The 15,394-nt window shown below is 42.0% G+C and overlaps 1 protein-coding gene across 2 annotated transcripts in view; it reads left to right on the top strand.

The window, feature by feature from the left end:
- The window catches only part of OSTF1 (osteoclast stimulating factor 1), a 52,855-nt gene extending 37,818 nt beyond the window's left edge, over positions 1-15,037 (top strand). The window contains exons 6-11 of one of the 2 annotated variants that reach the window (XM_059141174.1): positions 924-1,031; positions 1,951-2,000; positions 5,319-5,397; positions 7,946-8,044; positions 13,969-13,999; positions 14,419-15,037. In XM_059141174.1, coding sequence (XP_058997157.1) covers positions 924-1,031; positions 1,951-2,000; positions 5,319-5,397; positions 7,946-8,044; positions 13,969-13,999; positions 14,419-14,458 — 407 coding nt within the window. In that variant the 3' untranslated portion in view covers positions 14,459-15,037. The remainder of the gene's footprint in view (positions 1-923; positions 1,032-1,950; positions 2,001-5,318; positions 5,398-7,945; positions 8,045-13,968; positions 14,000-14,418) is intronic. The other variant, XM_059141175.1, reaches the window with a different exon arrangement.
- The last annotated feature ends 357 nt before the right edge of the window (positions 15,038-15,394 follow it).

The raw sequence follows: 15,394 nt of genomic DNA, 5'->3' as shown, positions 1-15,394 counted from the left end.
TTTGACTGTAGACTTGGGGATGCTCCTGGCACCTTTTGGGTAGTAGATGCTGGGGACATTGTCAAACTTACTATGGGGCACCGGTTAGCCTCAACAGCAAGGAATTCTGCAGCCCCGCCATCGATAGGGCTGCTGTTGAGAAACCCTGCCATAGACAAGGGGAGTCGCTCTCTTCCATTCTATTCCAGATCTTTCTGAGTTTTTAAAATGATTTTATTTATTTATTTGAGATAGAGAGAGAGCATTAGAAGGGAGAAGGTCAGAGGGAGAAGCAGACTCCCTATGAAGCTGGGAGTCCGATGTGGGACTTGATCCCAGGACTCTGGGATCATGATCTGAGCCGAAGGCAGTTGCTTAACAAACTGAGCCACCAGATACCCCAGATCTTTTTGAAATGTGAATGTACAAAAGGAAATCACTGGTTTAGAATGGTGCATACGTTATAGAATTGCAAAGATGACATTTAAAAATTCATTAGTACCTGAACCGAATATTACACTCTTTGTTAAATAACTGGAATTTAAATAAGCCCATAGAGACCCCGGGGAGCTCTCCTGCCTTTTCTGTCCAAGGGGTAGAAAGACAGTGTCCATGAACCAGGAAGCAGGCTCTTACTGGACACTGAATCTGCCAGCACCTTGACTCCGGGCGTCTCAGAACAGTGACAAATAATTTGTGCTGTTTAAGCTCTTCCAACCCTCCCCCTACCCCACCCCCAAGTCATTGTCAATGTTTTTCATTAGCAAACTGGAAGCAAAAATGTACCATAATGAATGCATTGTGGGTTGGGTCTTAATTTCAGACTTGCTAACAAATCCATTGTAGATGGGAATTTGTGGAGGATGAAATTGATTTTGAAGCAAAACAAAACAAAACAAAAAAACCCTTTTTCTCATGTTTTTATCAATTTGAAACTTTCTCAGGCAACTTGAGCTGGTTGAGAGAGTGTTTGGACAACGGAGTCGGCGTTAATGGCTTAGACAAGGCTGGAAGCACTGCGCTCTACTGGGCCTGCCACGGGGGCCATAAAGGTACTAGCTTCTGTGTGCTGTCCTCACCGTCCGCGCTACCAAAGCCATGCACCGCAGAGAGGAGACGGATTTACAGAAACAAAAAACAATCGATTCTTTTCAAGTCCTTTAGAACTTCGGCCAAAGAGCCTTGTTCCTGGAAGGTCTGGGAAGCAGTCGGTAGAATACTCACTGCGTGGACCTCCCTCACTGGAAAGCCTGGAAACTTCCTTTCCTCTCCCGGGCTTGGAAAGGTTACAGGAAAACAACAGTCGTGTAAAAACAAACCCCACGATCTGATCTTACAGAAGAAAGGGGCAACAGGGACTCCTCCAGCTCAGTTTCTCCCAAGATACGCTTTCTTGATTTACATTTTAAGTTGAATGCACGCTGTTAGATGTAGGGGAAGGACAGCATTTGCTTAAGTTAGTGATCAAGTTGATAAACTTCTCCATTAAAATCGGTAATAGGACAAGTGGAATTTCTACATGTGTTTCAGCCTGACCCACACCCATTTACCTCTCCCTACAGCACACACACAAAACAAACAACAACCAGAAACAAAGCATCTAGCAGATTAATAAATAGCAGAGCCAAAGGAGAAGTTTCTGGCTGTTTCCCAAAAGGAAGCCAATCTTATTTCAGCTGATAAACACAGATTAGTTAAATGAATATAAAGTAGCACAGCAAATGTAGAGTTAGTTCTACAGTGGTTGCTGTGTCAAAATGCAGAAGCCAGATTATCTGAAAACAACTTTTCCCTAGATAATTCTCCTTTTTAGGTTCTTAAGTCCTGTACTTCCATACATTTAAACAATTTTGTTGTACAGATGTTCTTGAAGATTCTTCTAAAGAATCCTCTCTTTCAAAACTATTATGCCTAGCCTTATCAGCCTTTTCCTTTTCATTCTTAAAAAATATCTCTCCTTTTAAATTTCAGACGTAGTGGAAGTGCTGTTTACTCAACCAAACGTTGAACTGAACCAACAGGTAAGATCGTTTACATGGAAGTCAGTGGTCATAACATACCTACCTTGTTCTCGGCTGCTTATGGGTGGCTTATGGGCGTGCAAAGGCCTGTCTTGGTGCCTTGAACTGACCTCTTCTCATTTCATATCTTCCATACACTTTTTTTAAAAGATTTTTATTTATTTATTTGACAGAGAGAGACATAGCGAGAGAGAGCACAAGCTGGGGGAGTGGGAAATGGAGAGGGAGAAGCAGGCTTCCCGCTGAGCAGGGATCCCAATGCAGGGCTCGAACCCAGGACCCTGGGATCATGACCTGAGCCGAAGGCAGACACTTAACAACAGAGCCACCCAGGCGCCCCTTTCATACACTTTTTAATCAAAACACTATAAACACGTAGTTAAAAAAGTACTATTGTCCTGAAGTCCAAATTGTTTAAACCCAAAATGCGTATCGTACTCCATCCTACCCACTCACTCCTTTTGGCTGTTAGCGCTTTCCTCTTGCCGTCATGTTATTAAGGAAGATGCCTACAGAGCTGTCCCCTAAGTCAGTATCTTCATAATGCTCTGGTGTCCTGTCTGAAGGCTTCTGCTTCTCCCTGCCCCCACTCTGATCTGCCATCTCCCAACCTTTGCTCCTCTGGTCATCTGCCAAGTATCCTATTAGAGTTTCCGGTGTGCTACTCTGTAGAGTAACATTGTAATGCTTACAAGTATTATGGCTAAATATTGCTCACAGTTTGTGTCATTTCTGTTTCTGGCCTTACTTATTCAGCTGGTTTTTAGTTTTTGTATCTCACTGGAGACTTCTACACTGTTTCATGTTCTCTTGACATGCTTTTCCAAAATGTGTAAGATAACTGTTTTCTCCCCGCTGCTGGCCCCACCCCGCCCGGGAATGTACTGGCACCTCCCGACATCCTCCTCCTCATTCTTTGATCTGAGCAGCTTGGTCTCTGCTGCCCGTTGCTGTCTTCCTGCGAAGCCTTTCCTTCCCCTCCCTCCTGTGATATGCCTTCACCTGTTTGCATTCCGCGTTTGTCCTCCTGTTGCTGAGAACCTCTTCAAGCAGATTGCTAAGAAAGGGGTCCAAGGGATTGACTGGGCTGAGAGCATTCCAGGTTGAAAATGATTTCCCTTGGAATTTTGCAGGTAGGCCTCTAGGGTACTCAGGTTTTAGGATTGCTTTCGAGAGGTTTGATGCCATTTTGATTCCCATTCTTCTGCGTGTGGTCTGCTTTTTCTCTCACCCAGAATTGTCCCTGTGTCCGTGGTGGTCTGAAATTTTACCATGATGTGGGTCTCTTCCCAGTAACAGTGGTGGACTCTTTCAGCCTAGAAAAATATTGTCTGGTGTTTCTTTTCCAGCTTTTACTGATGATTGTCTTTGTTCTTTGGTTCTGGAATGCTTGTTCGTAATGAGGTAGGACCTCTTAACATTGAGGCTCCAGTTATTTTAGTTTTGCTCAGAGATCTTCTTACCTTCGTGTTTTATCTTGGTTACCTCTTTAGTTCCTTTCTGTCCTGTGTAAGTTTTCTGTTGCTGTGTAACAAAACACCACAGACTCAGCAGCTTAAAACAACACCCATTTGCCTTATACTTTTGTAGATAGACCGGAATTCTGGGTGTGGCACAGCTGGGTTCTCTGCACAGGGTCTCAGGGGCCAGAATCAAGGGATTAGTTGGACTGGTTTCTCCTCTGAGTTGGACTGGTTTCTCGTCTGGAGCTCAGCTCCTGTTCCAGGCTCACTCAGGTTTGCCAGGAGGATTGAGTTTCTTGCGCCCATAGTGCTCTGGCCCTTAGCTTTCAGTTTCTTGCACCTGTAGTGTCTGTGGCTCTCTCCACAGACATTTCACAACATGGCCGTTTGCTTTCTTCTTGAAGGCCAGTGGAAGATTGTGTCTCCGATGCTCCCCCTTTGGAAAAGGGCTCACCTGATTATGCCAGGCCCACTCGGTATAATATCCCTTTTGATGAAGTCAGCATCAACCAATTAGAAACCTAATTAGGGGAGTGATATCCCATTGTATTCCTTAGTCTCACCCATACTCAAGGTGGAGGGATTCTTCAGGGGGTGGATCCCAGGAGGCAGGGACCTTAGGCACCGTCTTAGAATTCTGCCCACTAAAAGCTTTCTCTTTTACTCTGATTATTATTTTCAAGTAGCAATTTTTTGTTCCATTATGCTCTTTCATGTTATACCTCAGATCTATGAATTGGAGCTTTTTAAAACATTTTCTGCCATTCACTGTGTCTTTTTCCCCTGAGCTCCATTAATTTTGGTTTGATCTTTTCTCAAATAATGGAGGCTTTGCTAGTACCTAGTATTTCCAAATACCTACTGTCTGAAGTGTGGTAGATGTTCTGCCTGCTCACGGGGCTTCTCTGTAGGGCGACGTAAGATATTGGCTGTTTCGCTGGGTGATAACCAGATGTCAGCATGAATACCCTCTTCCTCCTCTGCATGTGAGGCTGTTGAGCTCCACTGGAGAACTGTCCTGCAGCCTCCTGCCTGGGGGTAGATGCTAGACCATGCACTCTGGGGCAACTTACTGCTCAGCTTGTCGGTTTCAAGCTTAGCCACTGCTTTTAGCTCCTGGCCTCATTGCCACCTTACCTTGTACCTCTACGTCCCATGGGCTTGGAAACGATCTGGTTAATTTCTTGACAGGGTAAGTCTGCCATCTGCACGGGGTCACCTGACAGCAAGGAGTGAGGAGGGTGATCTAATTACTTCCATAATAAACACTTTCACCCAGTCCTCTTGTTTTCACTCCCACGCCTCTTGCCCGCTCCAATGTCTCCGGGCATCTCCAGTTGCTAATTCATGTAGGGTTTCTGCAGAGACAGATCTGCTTGCTTCCTCCTGGTGTCTCCTGCGGGCATCTGCAGGTCGCCTGGTGTTCTTCCCAGTCGGTTTCTGCTCCTCCAGCCCATCCCCTCCCCCCACATGACTTTTCTGTCATCTTCTGACTCTTCTTTCTCTCTCTGGAATTTTATATGATTTTGTGACTTGTTCTTGTTGTAGGTTTACTTGGGGTGAACCTGAATTCGTGCACATTTTCTTTTCTTTTTTTTCTTTTTAAGATTTCATTTATTTATTTGACAGACAGAGATCACAAGTAGGCAGAGAGGCAGGCAAAGAGAGAGGGAGGAAGCAGTCCTCCCGCCGAGCAGAGAGCCCGATACGGGGCTCGATCCCAGGACCCTGAGATCACGACCTGAGCCAAATGCAGAGGCTTTAACCCACTAAGACACCCAGGTGCCCCTCATGCACATTTTCAATCCACACTCTATTTTTAAAATGCTGCTTTCTCTCTCTTAATTCACTGTAGAACAAGTTGGGAGACACAGCCTTACACGCTGCCGCCTGGAAGGGTTATGCAGATATTGTCCAGTTGCTTCTGGAAAAAGGTAAAGGGTGTGCCCAGTTTATCCAGCCTTCACGTACCCTGGAAAAATAGGCTACATTCAATTATATTATTTGAGATAGTAGGAAGAATAATAGTCTCTGTGTTTTGAAACTGGGATTTTAACTCACTCTGTCTGTATCACAGGGTTGTTACAATAAGATGAAATTACAGTATTGAGGTGAATTGTGTGAAGCTTTTAGTATTAAATTGAAAGTTTGGTAAGCTTTAAGGTTACATATATTACTTTCAGGACTTGTTTATTGTATATTTCTGCAGGATTAAAGGGCCTTAGAAGAAAGGTATGCGTGTGTGTGTGCCTGTGTGCGTGCATGTGTAGAGAAGATTCTATCTCGGAAGGCTGTGTGGGTAAAGTTGCTGAGGTCTCTGTTCACACAGGAAAGTCTTGAGAGATAAGAAAGCAAGCTGTAGCTATAACGTTCAGCTTTGAGACGGACGAAGAAAGAGAAGATCCCTTGATTCCCTATTTCTCTACAAGTCAGAGGAGACAGCGAAATTATGGGCTGACCATCCATCTGTCCATCCACTTGTCCCGCACATATTCATTATAACCGTTTCAGAGGGCCAGGCATCCCCCCCACCCCAACCATGCTGTACCCTGGTCCAGAAGGCTATAAGTAGCTTGAATTCCAAGGTGTCCTATAGGTGCGCTGTCATTAGGGCTCCTCGGAGCAATGTTGTGGGATATATGAGGAAAAATGTTAACTGGTTTAAAGTGTGTTGATGGTGTAAACCTCAGGAAAAAAAGATCAGCGTGAGGACCACTATAGCGCCCCCTTAAGGTTATGCCTAGAACTGCGCCTTCTGTGCCTCTGCCACTAAGCTGGGAAAATGAGCCTCGTCTGAACTGAGATGTGCTGCATGTGTAAAATGCACGTCGAATGTCAAAGACTTGGTGAAAAAAAGATGTAAAGCATCAGAATCATTTTTATGTTGGTTCTGTGATAGACCAGTAACCTTTTGGATATACCGGGTTAAAGAAAATGTATTACGAAAACGAATTCCTCTTTTTTGAAAATGTGGCCACTAGAAAACTTAGAAATGACATATATGGCTCACATCGCATTGCTGTTGGGTAGTGTGGGTGGAGAGGGACACAGGAAATGGTTATTTCTTCTCCTGCAATGCTGGCTCTGAACATTTCCTGTCCTGACAGAAATCATGTACATGAGTTCTAAAGTGTAATTTAATGTAGGATACAATTAGCCACAGTACTCTTAACCCTCAGGATTTTTTTTGACCTGTAGCCCAACAAGAAAATGAGGTTTCTAGACCCTTCGCTATAGGTAGATCGGGATCTGCTCATGAGGGAGATTTTTATACACGTCGCCATATTCCTAATTAAATAGGCCAAGCTTTCTTAACTATTTTTGTGCCTTTGAGTTTCATACACTTATTTTTTTGTTTATGGAAGAGGATGTGGTTACAAAGAGAACGGCGCTCTCCTATACTGTGGCAGAAAGTGCAGATGGGTAAAGCCTTCTTGGAAAGCAATCTGACAGTACCTTGCAGAATGAAAAATGTACATATCCTTACATTCCAGCATCACTTCTAGCAAACCAGACCTCAAAAAAGATGTTCAAGGAGGTATACAGCAGTGCTGTTTGTAATAAAGGAGCAGCCTAAGTGCCCCTGGTGATTAAATAAATTTTGCAGTGTCCACAAAATTGAATACTTAAACAAATGTTTAAATAGATTGAGTTATAAGGATGTGTATTAATAAGGAATAGTATGAAGGAATACCACTATGTATTGTTGGGTTAAAAAATCAGTTTACAGGCCAATGTATGTGCTATGAATTGGTGTATATATACATAGAAGTGTGTGAATGCATTCACGCACCTAAGGGAGACGAGGGTTGATGCCCACTTGCTGGGAATGGTTTCCTGTGGACGAGCTAGAAGAAGAGGAAGGGATGGTGAGTTGGAGGATGAAGTGGGACTTCAGCACACTTCTATGTTTCTAAATCTCTAACAACGAAAATGTACTCTTGAGTCCTGATGTGACTTACCATCGTGAAGACAAAGAAAAAAAGCAAGTAGAAGCTGGGCTGTGGGAACAATGGATTGCCTCTAGGTTTTATTGGGTGACTTTTCTAATTTGCACAGGAGTCCACTTACAGATATAAAATATTAATCCCCTCAGGCACCAGCCATGTGTATTTTTTCAAGAAGCAACGGGTGTATTATACTGAGTCTCCAAAAACTAGTGCCAAGACACTGTGGAGTCTGACTGGCTCAGGATTCACCTTGGGGAGGGCCCCCTCCCTGCTAAAAACTCACATGCAGTATTCTAGACACTTGAAAGGAAAGGGTAATTTTAATGGTGCCTAATTATCAGGAGTACAGCAGCAGGCCCCTGGATTAAAGATGCCAAGTGGGCTCTTACTGTTCTGAAAAAGCTGACTTTAGCACCAGAGGGGTTTTCTCGTTCGTTTGGGCCCAGCTGATTAGTTCGAGTGGAAGGAAGACTGTCTGCTACTCTAGATTCTTCAGAAACACCTGATGTGCTTTTCTTGTGTTGCGGAAAAGGTGCGAGAACAGACTTAAGAAACAATGAGAAGAAGCTGGCCCTGGACATGGCTACGAATGCCGCCTGCGCGTCTCTCCTGAAAAAGAAACAGGGCACAGGTATTCAGCTTTCATCCTTTTTTTTTTTTTTAAAGATTTTATTTATTTATTTGACAGAGATCACAAGTAGGCAGAGAGGTGGGGGGGTGGAGCAGGCTCCCCGCTGAGCAGAGAGCCTGATGTGGGGCTCCATCCCTGGACCCTGGGATCACAACGTGAGCCTAAGGCAGAGGATTTAACCCACTGAGCCACCCAGGCGCCCCTCAGCTTTCATTCCCTGTTCTCCTCTGGCACCATCATGACCAAAGGTTATCATCTTAGAATGGGCAAAAAAACACTCTTCTCAGGAAACTCTTCATGTGGTTCTGAAGTTAGGTTTTATCTCCTGGGTCTAATTTGGAACGTTCGCCTTAGAAGAAATACCTTCATGCAAATAAGTTGAAGAGACATTGACCTTTTAGTATTTTATTGTATGTTTCCTTTGTTCCTTACAATCAGGTTGTAATCACCCTGCTTTCCATTAGAGCCCTTATCAGAGAGCCCTGGTCTCCATATCCTCATTTCAGAGAGGTTTTTACTATCTCTAAATATATTTTTTTCAATTAAGCACTAAAGAGCTCCATGGTTCTATTTGGTTTTTATTTTAAATGAGAGTATCAATAAACGATAATCAGAATATTCTAGACTTGGTAAGCAATTTGGTGTTTACTTAGAGACACTGGGTGGTTTTTAAAAGTAAAGTTTAGGTATATATCCTTAAAGATAAAAATATCTGTTGGTGTGGGAGAATAGGTTCGAAAGAAAAAAAAAAATGAAAGGTTTGTGTGGTTGTTTTGAAAAGGTGTCAAAGAAAAGGTGTTAAACGCATTTGCGTCCTTCATGATTACTGTTCAGAGACCTCTCAGCACATAACCTACTGAACGAACCATTCTAAGGAACATGCAGACATCTGTATTTCTTAGAAATACTGGCGGGATGTGTTTTAACTCTTCTTCCCATTCCCCTGTCCTGTCTCTCCCTTTCATCTGCCATCAGCCTCCTGACCCACGAGGAATTCAGAGGTAGAGAAAAGAAAAGTAGGAGATGATTTGGTTGGAGGGCACATTCACTCTTCCTCCTCTGCTTCTCAAGCCTTCCTCTACTCCTGTGTTTGGCTCTTTAATGCCACTTTGAAGGAGAAGCCAATGATTGATGCATCTCTCCCACCATTTTCTAGAATGGATGCTAGTATAATGGAGAACTTACTTTTCACAAGTCTTCATTTCACATCGCTACTCACCATTCCAACCCTACTCTGTGTTGCTTTGGAGATGGAAGTTGAGACTGATTCATGCTGGTGCAGAATCACCAGATCAGCTTCTGATGCATTTCCGATATAGAGGCTCCGTCCATTTGTTTCCATTTTAAGCTGAGTCCGATCACTGTCAGAGTTCTGAGCTTGTGTAACGAGGTACTAATTTCTGATCCATCACGTAAATCACACTCCCATTAATTTTTGAACTTTGGGAAAGCTTTTTTCTTCCTTAGCTAAGTACCCTTTGTTTTATAAGAAGAGGCAACGTTATCTTGTCTTATATATAGCCCAGTTCCAGCAGAAGCAACAAAATAAAGTCAGTCCTCTGGTTTCCTGCTTTAGTCGATCAAAAATCGCAAACAGAGCTTATCTCTTCCTGACTTACCAAGGGAGCCACCAGAATTCTCCTCCTTGTCTGTCTGTCACCACATTCCCCTCCTAACCCTCCTCACGAATCTGCTGTTCCTTTGTTCTTTATTCCATATAGGTCTTTGTTCCAGATTTTTATTTCTTTTAGCTTTCAGTTCAGATATAGTGCAAACCATTAAGCCATTAAGAAACTTGGGTTCCTTAATTATTTAAGCCATGAATTCTCACTGGCAGAGATAGTGTTTCTTTAAAATAATTACTCATGCATAGATGGATTGAGGGTCTGCTAAGTGAGTGAGAAAGTATTTACCAGCTGAGGGGTGCTCCTTAGCATCCTACATTTTGATTGAGAAGCCATATATGTACCTACGAGGGAGAAATACTTTTACTTGGAGCCTGTCTCTACCTTCCTGCTGCCTTGGTTGGTTCTGGAAGTCGGACTATGGCCTAACTTCTTTTTTCTGCCGCTGACTTCCTGTTGCTCTGTTTGCTATGTGGGTCCCTTCAGAATGTCCTGATCATGGAGTAAGACTTCTTATGAGCTGAAGGTTATCAGAGACTCATGTACACTATAAGCTTGATCATGGTAGACAAGGAAAATGCCACACTTGCATTAGACCCCAGCAAGCTGTACCCAGAAGCCTCCACGTGGGCAGCAGGAGCTGGGGGAGGCAGAAGGCAAACTGCTCTTTTCCGCCTCACCTTTCTACAGTCCTTGTAGAATGGGGCTGGGAGGAAAGTCTCTTTTTCTCTGTTCATGCCAAGTGTCTTTAGGCTACTTTCCTAAATTTGTATTGATTAGATAATGGACTCATTAATGAGGTAATCTGGGGGCCTGGCACACAGAGGCAAGAAATGAACTTTCACATTTTAGTTTTCATGTTACCTTTTTCCTCTCTTTTTTCTTGCTTCATTCCATAATCATCCAGTAAAATATTTCAATTTGTATTGTGATCCTAGTTGGAATCAGAGTTGACTCTTGGGCCATACAGGTAATTATCAGCACAAACTGCACTGAAAAAAGTATATCCTGATGTTTCTTGCCCACTTTTAAGAGCACATCTTGGATTTTTGCAAGAGAAAAAAAAGTTCCATTTTTGTAGTTACCTTGGGTAACTTTGGGATATGAGTGCGGGACCAGGGTTCAACCCCACCTTAAGAGTTCCACACTGTTAATTCTTTTTCCAGTTTTTACAAATTGGGGCATAATTTATATTAAGTAAATATATAAATCCCAAGTTTACATCTTGATGCATATGTGTGTGTGTGAGTGTGTATGTGTTTTAACTGTGCTCACACCTATTTGCCGCAACCCAGATCAAGGTAGAGCATATTTTCCATACCCAAGAAGCCCCTTCCGTATTCTCCCTTTCTCTCATCATTTGCCTGTGCTTGAACTTGATATAAATGGAACCAAACAGTATGTACTTTTTTGTGTTTAACTTCTTTTCACTTAATACTCTGTCTGTGAGATATATTTAGCTTACTATGTCTTTCTTTCTACCACTTATTTATTTATTGTTTGTTTGTTTGTCTTAAATACTGGTGCGTGATTTGGAATGTGCAGTTCCAGGTCAGTGACACTGGGGAGAAATGGAAGTGACGTAGGAAAGAAGGGGATGCATCACTAGGAGATACATTACTATCATCATGGCCACGGCCCAGGATGGGCGGGCTGTGAAGAGATACAGCTCCTCAGCACTTGGCCATATGAGAAGTTTCCAGAGAAACTGCCTGAGCGCGATCTGTGAAAGGAAGGAAGGTGGAGGAGTTTATTTGCCTGGCTCATTCCTGTCTCTTGATTTCCTGTCAGTAACGTTTGCATCATGGCGAGCCACCTTCTCTTGCTAACAGGAGAAACGAGGTTGAAATAAAAGGCAGAAGTAACCATGGAAGGACAAAGACTATCTCAAGTGGCAAAACATAGGATTGTAGTAATGAAGTAGAGTAGGAAAGAGCTTTGATATTGTCTTTTTGTCTGTGGCTCAGAAGGCTTCTTTTCCTAAGTTTACAGCCAATCTGAAGGTTGTGAGTATGTGTGGGATAGGACAAAGTATATTCTATCCAGGACTCCGAATTTCTCATAAGGTGGATGGAGACAAATACCGAAACCTGGAGACTTCTAGGAGTTTGGAAGCTGCTGTGAAATCTTTGAAGTTTGCCTCTGTTCTGCTTATATCCACTTGTTCCTTCATGTTTCCTTCTTGTAGATAAATCCATTTCAACTTCCCTTGTACCAACTCTCCCTTGTCCCTTCCTTTTTTGCAATAATTCTAAATTTATAAAGATAATGACTGAAAAAAACTATAGTATCATCAGCATGCATAAAATTAATAATGCCTTTGTATCATCAAATAAATCTTGTCATTGCCCAAATTTCCCCTTTTTTTCCATATATGTTTGTTTATGCTTTATTTACATATTTTTAAAAGATTTTTTTTAAGATTTTATTCATTCATTTCACAAAGAGAGAGAGAGAGATCACAAGTAGGCAGAGAAGGGGAGAAGCACAGAGATGTGGGGCTCGATCCCAGGACCCTGAGATCATGACCTGAGCTGAAGGCAGAGGCTTTAATCCACTGAGCCACCCAGGTGCCCCCGTGTTTCTAGCATTTAAAAAAACATTTCTACCCTATTTACTATTATTTATTTATTTCACCACTGAGTCACCCAGGCGCCCTTTATTTACCTATTTCTATGTTTACTTACTTTTTTATAATTTAAGTCAGGGTCTGAATAAGGTCAGGCTCTGATTGGTAGGTACATCTCTTAAATCATTGCTTTCTCTCCCTCTCCACTTCCTCTCTTTTGCTAGCCTGGTGATTTACTTGTTAAAAAGCTGGGTCACTTTTCCTGAAATTTCCAGTCTAGATGGCATACGTGCATATGTGCCTCTCCATAGTGCTCTTTGTCATGTTCCTCTTTCCTCTGTATTTTTGTCAGTTGGTGTTAGATCTAGAGCTTTGATTAGATTTTCCATTTTATCCGTCTACCTAAAGGATAGAGGGAAACATACTTCATGAAGACAGTTGTTTCATCAGAGACACAGAATATCTGTCACTTCTCCTGTGACATTACCATTCATCGATAATCATTGTCTGGATCCACTATTTCACGGACAGTTGCAAAATGGTGATATTTGAATTCTGTCACTCCTGTCTCAGTTATTAGCCGGAACATTCTGTTAAAAAAAAAAATTCCCTTCATCCATGGCTTGATTACTCAGAAGTAATAGTTTGTGCAATAGGGGCAGAATAAAGGCTTGATTTTTATCCTTTGTTAATGAATTTTCAAAATAAGGTACTGGTTCCCTATTATTCTCCAAAGACGTCTGGTGAATTCTCCTTGGTGTATGTCGAAATATGTGCTGTGTTTCAATCCACTATATTAGTCCTTATTTTTTTTTAAAACATTTTATTTATTTATTTGACAAGAGAGAGAGATCACAAATAGGCAGAGCAGCAGGTGGGGTGGCAGGGAGGTGGGGGAAGCAGGCTTCCCACTGAGCAGAAAGCCCAATACAGGGCTTGGTCCCAGGACCCTGAGATCATGACCTGAGCTGAAGGAAGGGGCTTAACCCAACACTGAGCTACCCAGGCGCCCCAGTATCCTTATTTTAAAAAAAAAAAATTTGAAGATTTTATTTATTTGCGAGAACACATGAGCACAAGCAGGGGGAGTTGCAGAGGGAGAGGGAGAAGCAGACTCCCCACTCAGTGGGGAGCCCGATGTGGGGCTCGATCCCAGGATCCCACAATCATGACCTGAGCTGCCTTAACTGACCGAGCCCCCAGGCGCCCCTAGTATCCCTATTGATAGTCCCTCTTTGGCTGGTGGAGGCCTCTTCAGGTTGGATCATGAGTCTTTTTAAAATGATGCTCTCTTTGATAGCATCCGTGCTTTATGCTGGGTTCCAGGTGAATCTTTTACATTTTCTGCCCCAGACTTGGAATCAGTGACATCTCCAGTGAGCATAGGGATTGAGTGTTTAGAAACCATGATCACATACATTTATTGAACTCTAACAGCTCTTATACTTCCATTTCCTTTTCCCCCTAAAGTGATACCTCATGTAACCTGTTGCTTATAGGCATTTAACTAGACACTTGAATAGGTGAACAGTTAAAGATCAGATGCCTTCTTTTTGAACCCTGTCCAAGCCTGATTTAACATATGGTGGGATACTGTTCTTTCTGTTTCACACTTTTATTTATTTTGTTTCGTTCTTTTGCTTCTGAGCCTACTTTATCCGTAGTTTTAAAAGTGAAACTAAAGCTTCTGTGTTTTCATTCTCTTTCTTTTCCTTTTTCCCCCACATTAGTTATCTTTCTACCCAGTGACCTTGCCCTCAGGTAAGGCCTCGCGGGTTGTCGACTGACTGAAGCCACGTGTGTGCACTTGTCTTTGGGAGAGGAGGTTGGAAGTACACTGGTCAGAGTGGAGGGGCTTCCCGTGTGTTCCATGCTGGTCATGGTGCATGGGGCTGGTTGCATTTTGTGCAAGGTAGATTAATGGTGCATTAGCATCACATGCTTTATTTTTTTGCATGTCTAAGGAACATGCAGACATCTGTAATTGTCAGCCTCTGTGGCAGCAAATCCTCAGCAGTTAGGCAAGAAAGCAAAAGTTGAAAAAGATCCTTGGGGGCAGTACAGGGTCTGAGGAAAGATTACAGTTTGTGGAGCTATCAGGAGCTTTGAAAGTGAAAACAAAATCTGAGCAATTTGTAATGTCTCTGTTTTGCTCTTGCTCTGCCCTCCATTCTGTTTAGATGCTGTTCGAACATTAAGCAATGCCGAGGAATATCTTGATGATGAAGACTCCGATTAATTCCCTTCTGGAGATTCGAGAGCTAAAACATCTGTTGCTTTTGCCATTCCAAAACCTTTGTCTTTGCCAGAAGAGTGTTGGTAACTGTTTTTTGTCTTTTTTTTTTTTTAAGTCTATATGAACATGGAAGTATTGCACTGCGTTTGCATAGAATGTGTAAATGGGTAGGTTTTCACCTTCAGTTTGCCAATAAGTGACTGGATACTTTGCTGTATAAAGTACATTTTTGTTCGCCAGAGTAGAACAAGAAGAGATTATTTCTATTTATCAAGTTTTAAAAGGAATTAAAATTTTTTTTTCTTTAAAAAATCAGAATGGTTTTTGGTTTTGTTTTTTTGTTTTGTTTCGTTTTATTTTTGTTTTTTTAAGTTCTTTACCTCAAGGATTGAAATATTTTGAATGGATTTTTCAAGGGAAAAATGCTTATTATAATAATGAACCAAAAGACTTAACAGAAAGTCGTCAGCTATTCTGACAAAAATAAACATTTAAGAGACTGTATTCCTTTTGTCTGTTTTTGTGGATCACTCTTTGCTGGTAAATAAAGCTCTTTATATTTAGGTAAAGGCTGATTTTATTTTTTAAGCCCTATTTCATATTTATTAGCACAAAGGAATCAAAGTAGCCACATTTCTGTTCAACTTTATATATTTGCTTTAACCTGATTAAAGTCGAGACAATAATCATGGAGAAGATACATTTATAATGAAATATATAACTTCAGTAATTATTAGACTCCAGTTTTATCTCCAAGGTTATACATAGTATGAAGAAATCCAGCAACTCATTACAGTTTGCTTGTGGTCTGAAAGATTAAAAAAATTGATTTCCTTATCATGGAAGATGTCATCATTTCCTGTAATGGAGTAGCCAGGAGCCATGAAATTTTTTTGTGGTAAGCTTTTCACTTTGATAGC

The sequence above is a fragment of the Mustela lutreola genome, chromosome 12 (assembly GCF_030435805.1).
Source record: "Mustela lutreola isolate mMusLut2 chromosome 12, mMusLut2.pri, whole genome shotgun sequence".
In the NCBI taxonomy this organism is placed as follows: Eukaryota; Metazoa; Chordata; class Mammalia; order Carnivora; family Mustelidae; genus Mustela; species Mustela lutreola.
Note: the sequence above shows the minus strand (reverse complement) of the source record. Positions and strands in the feature narration are given on the sequence as shown.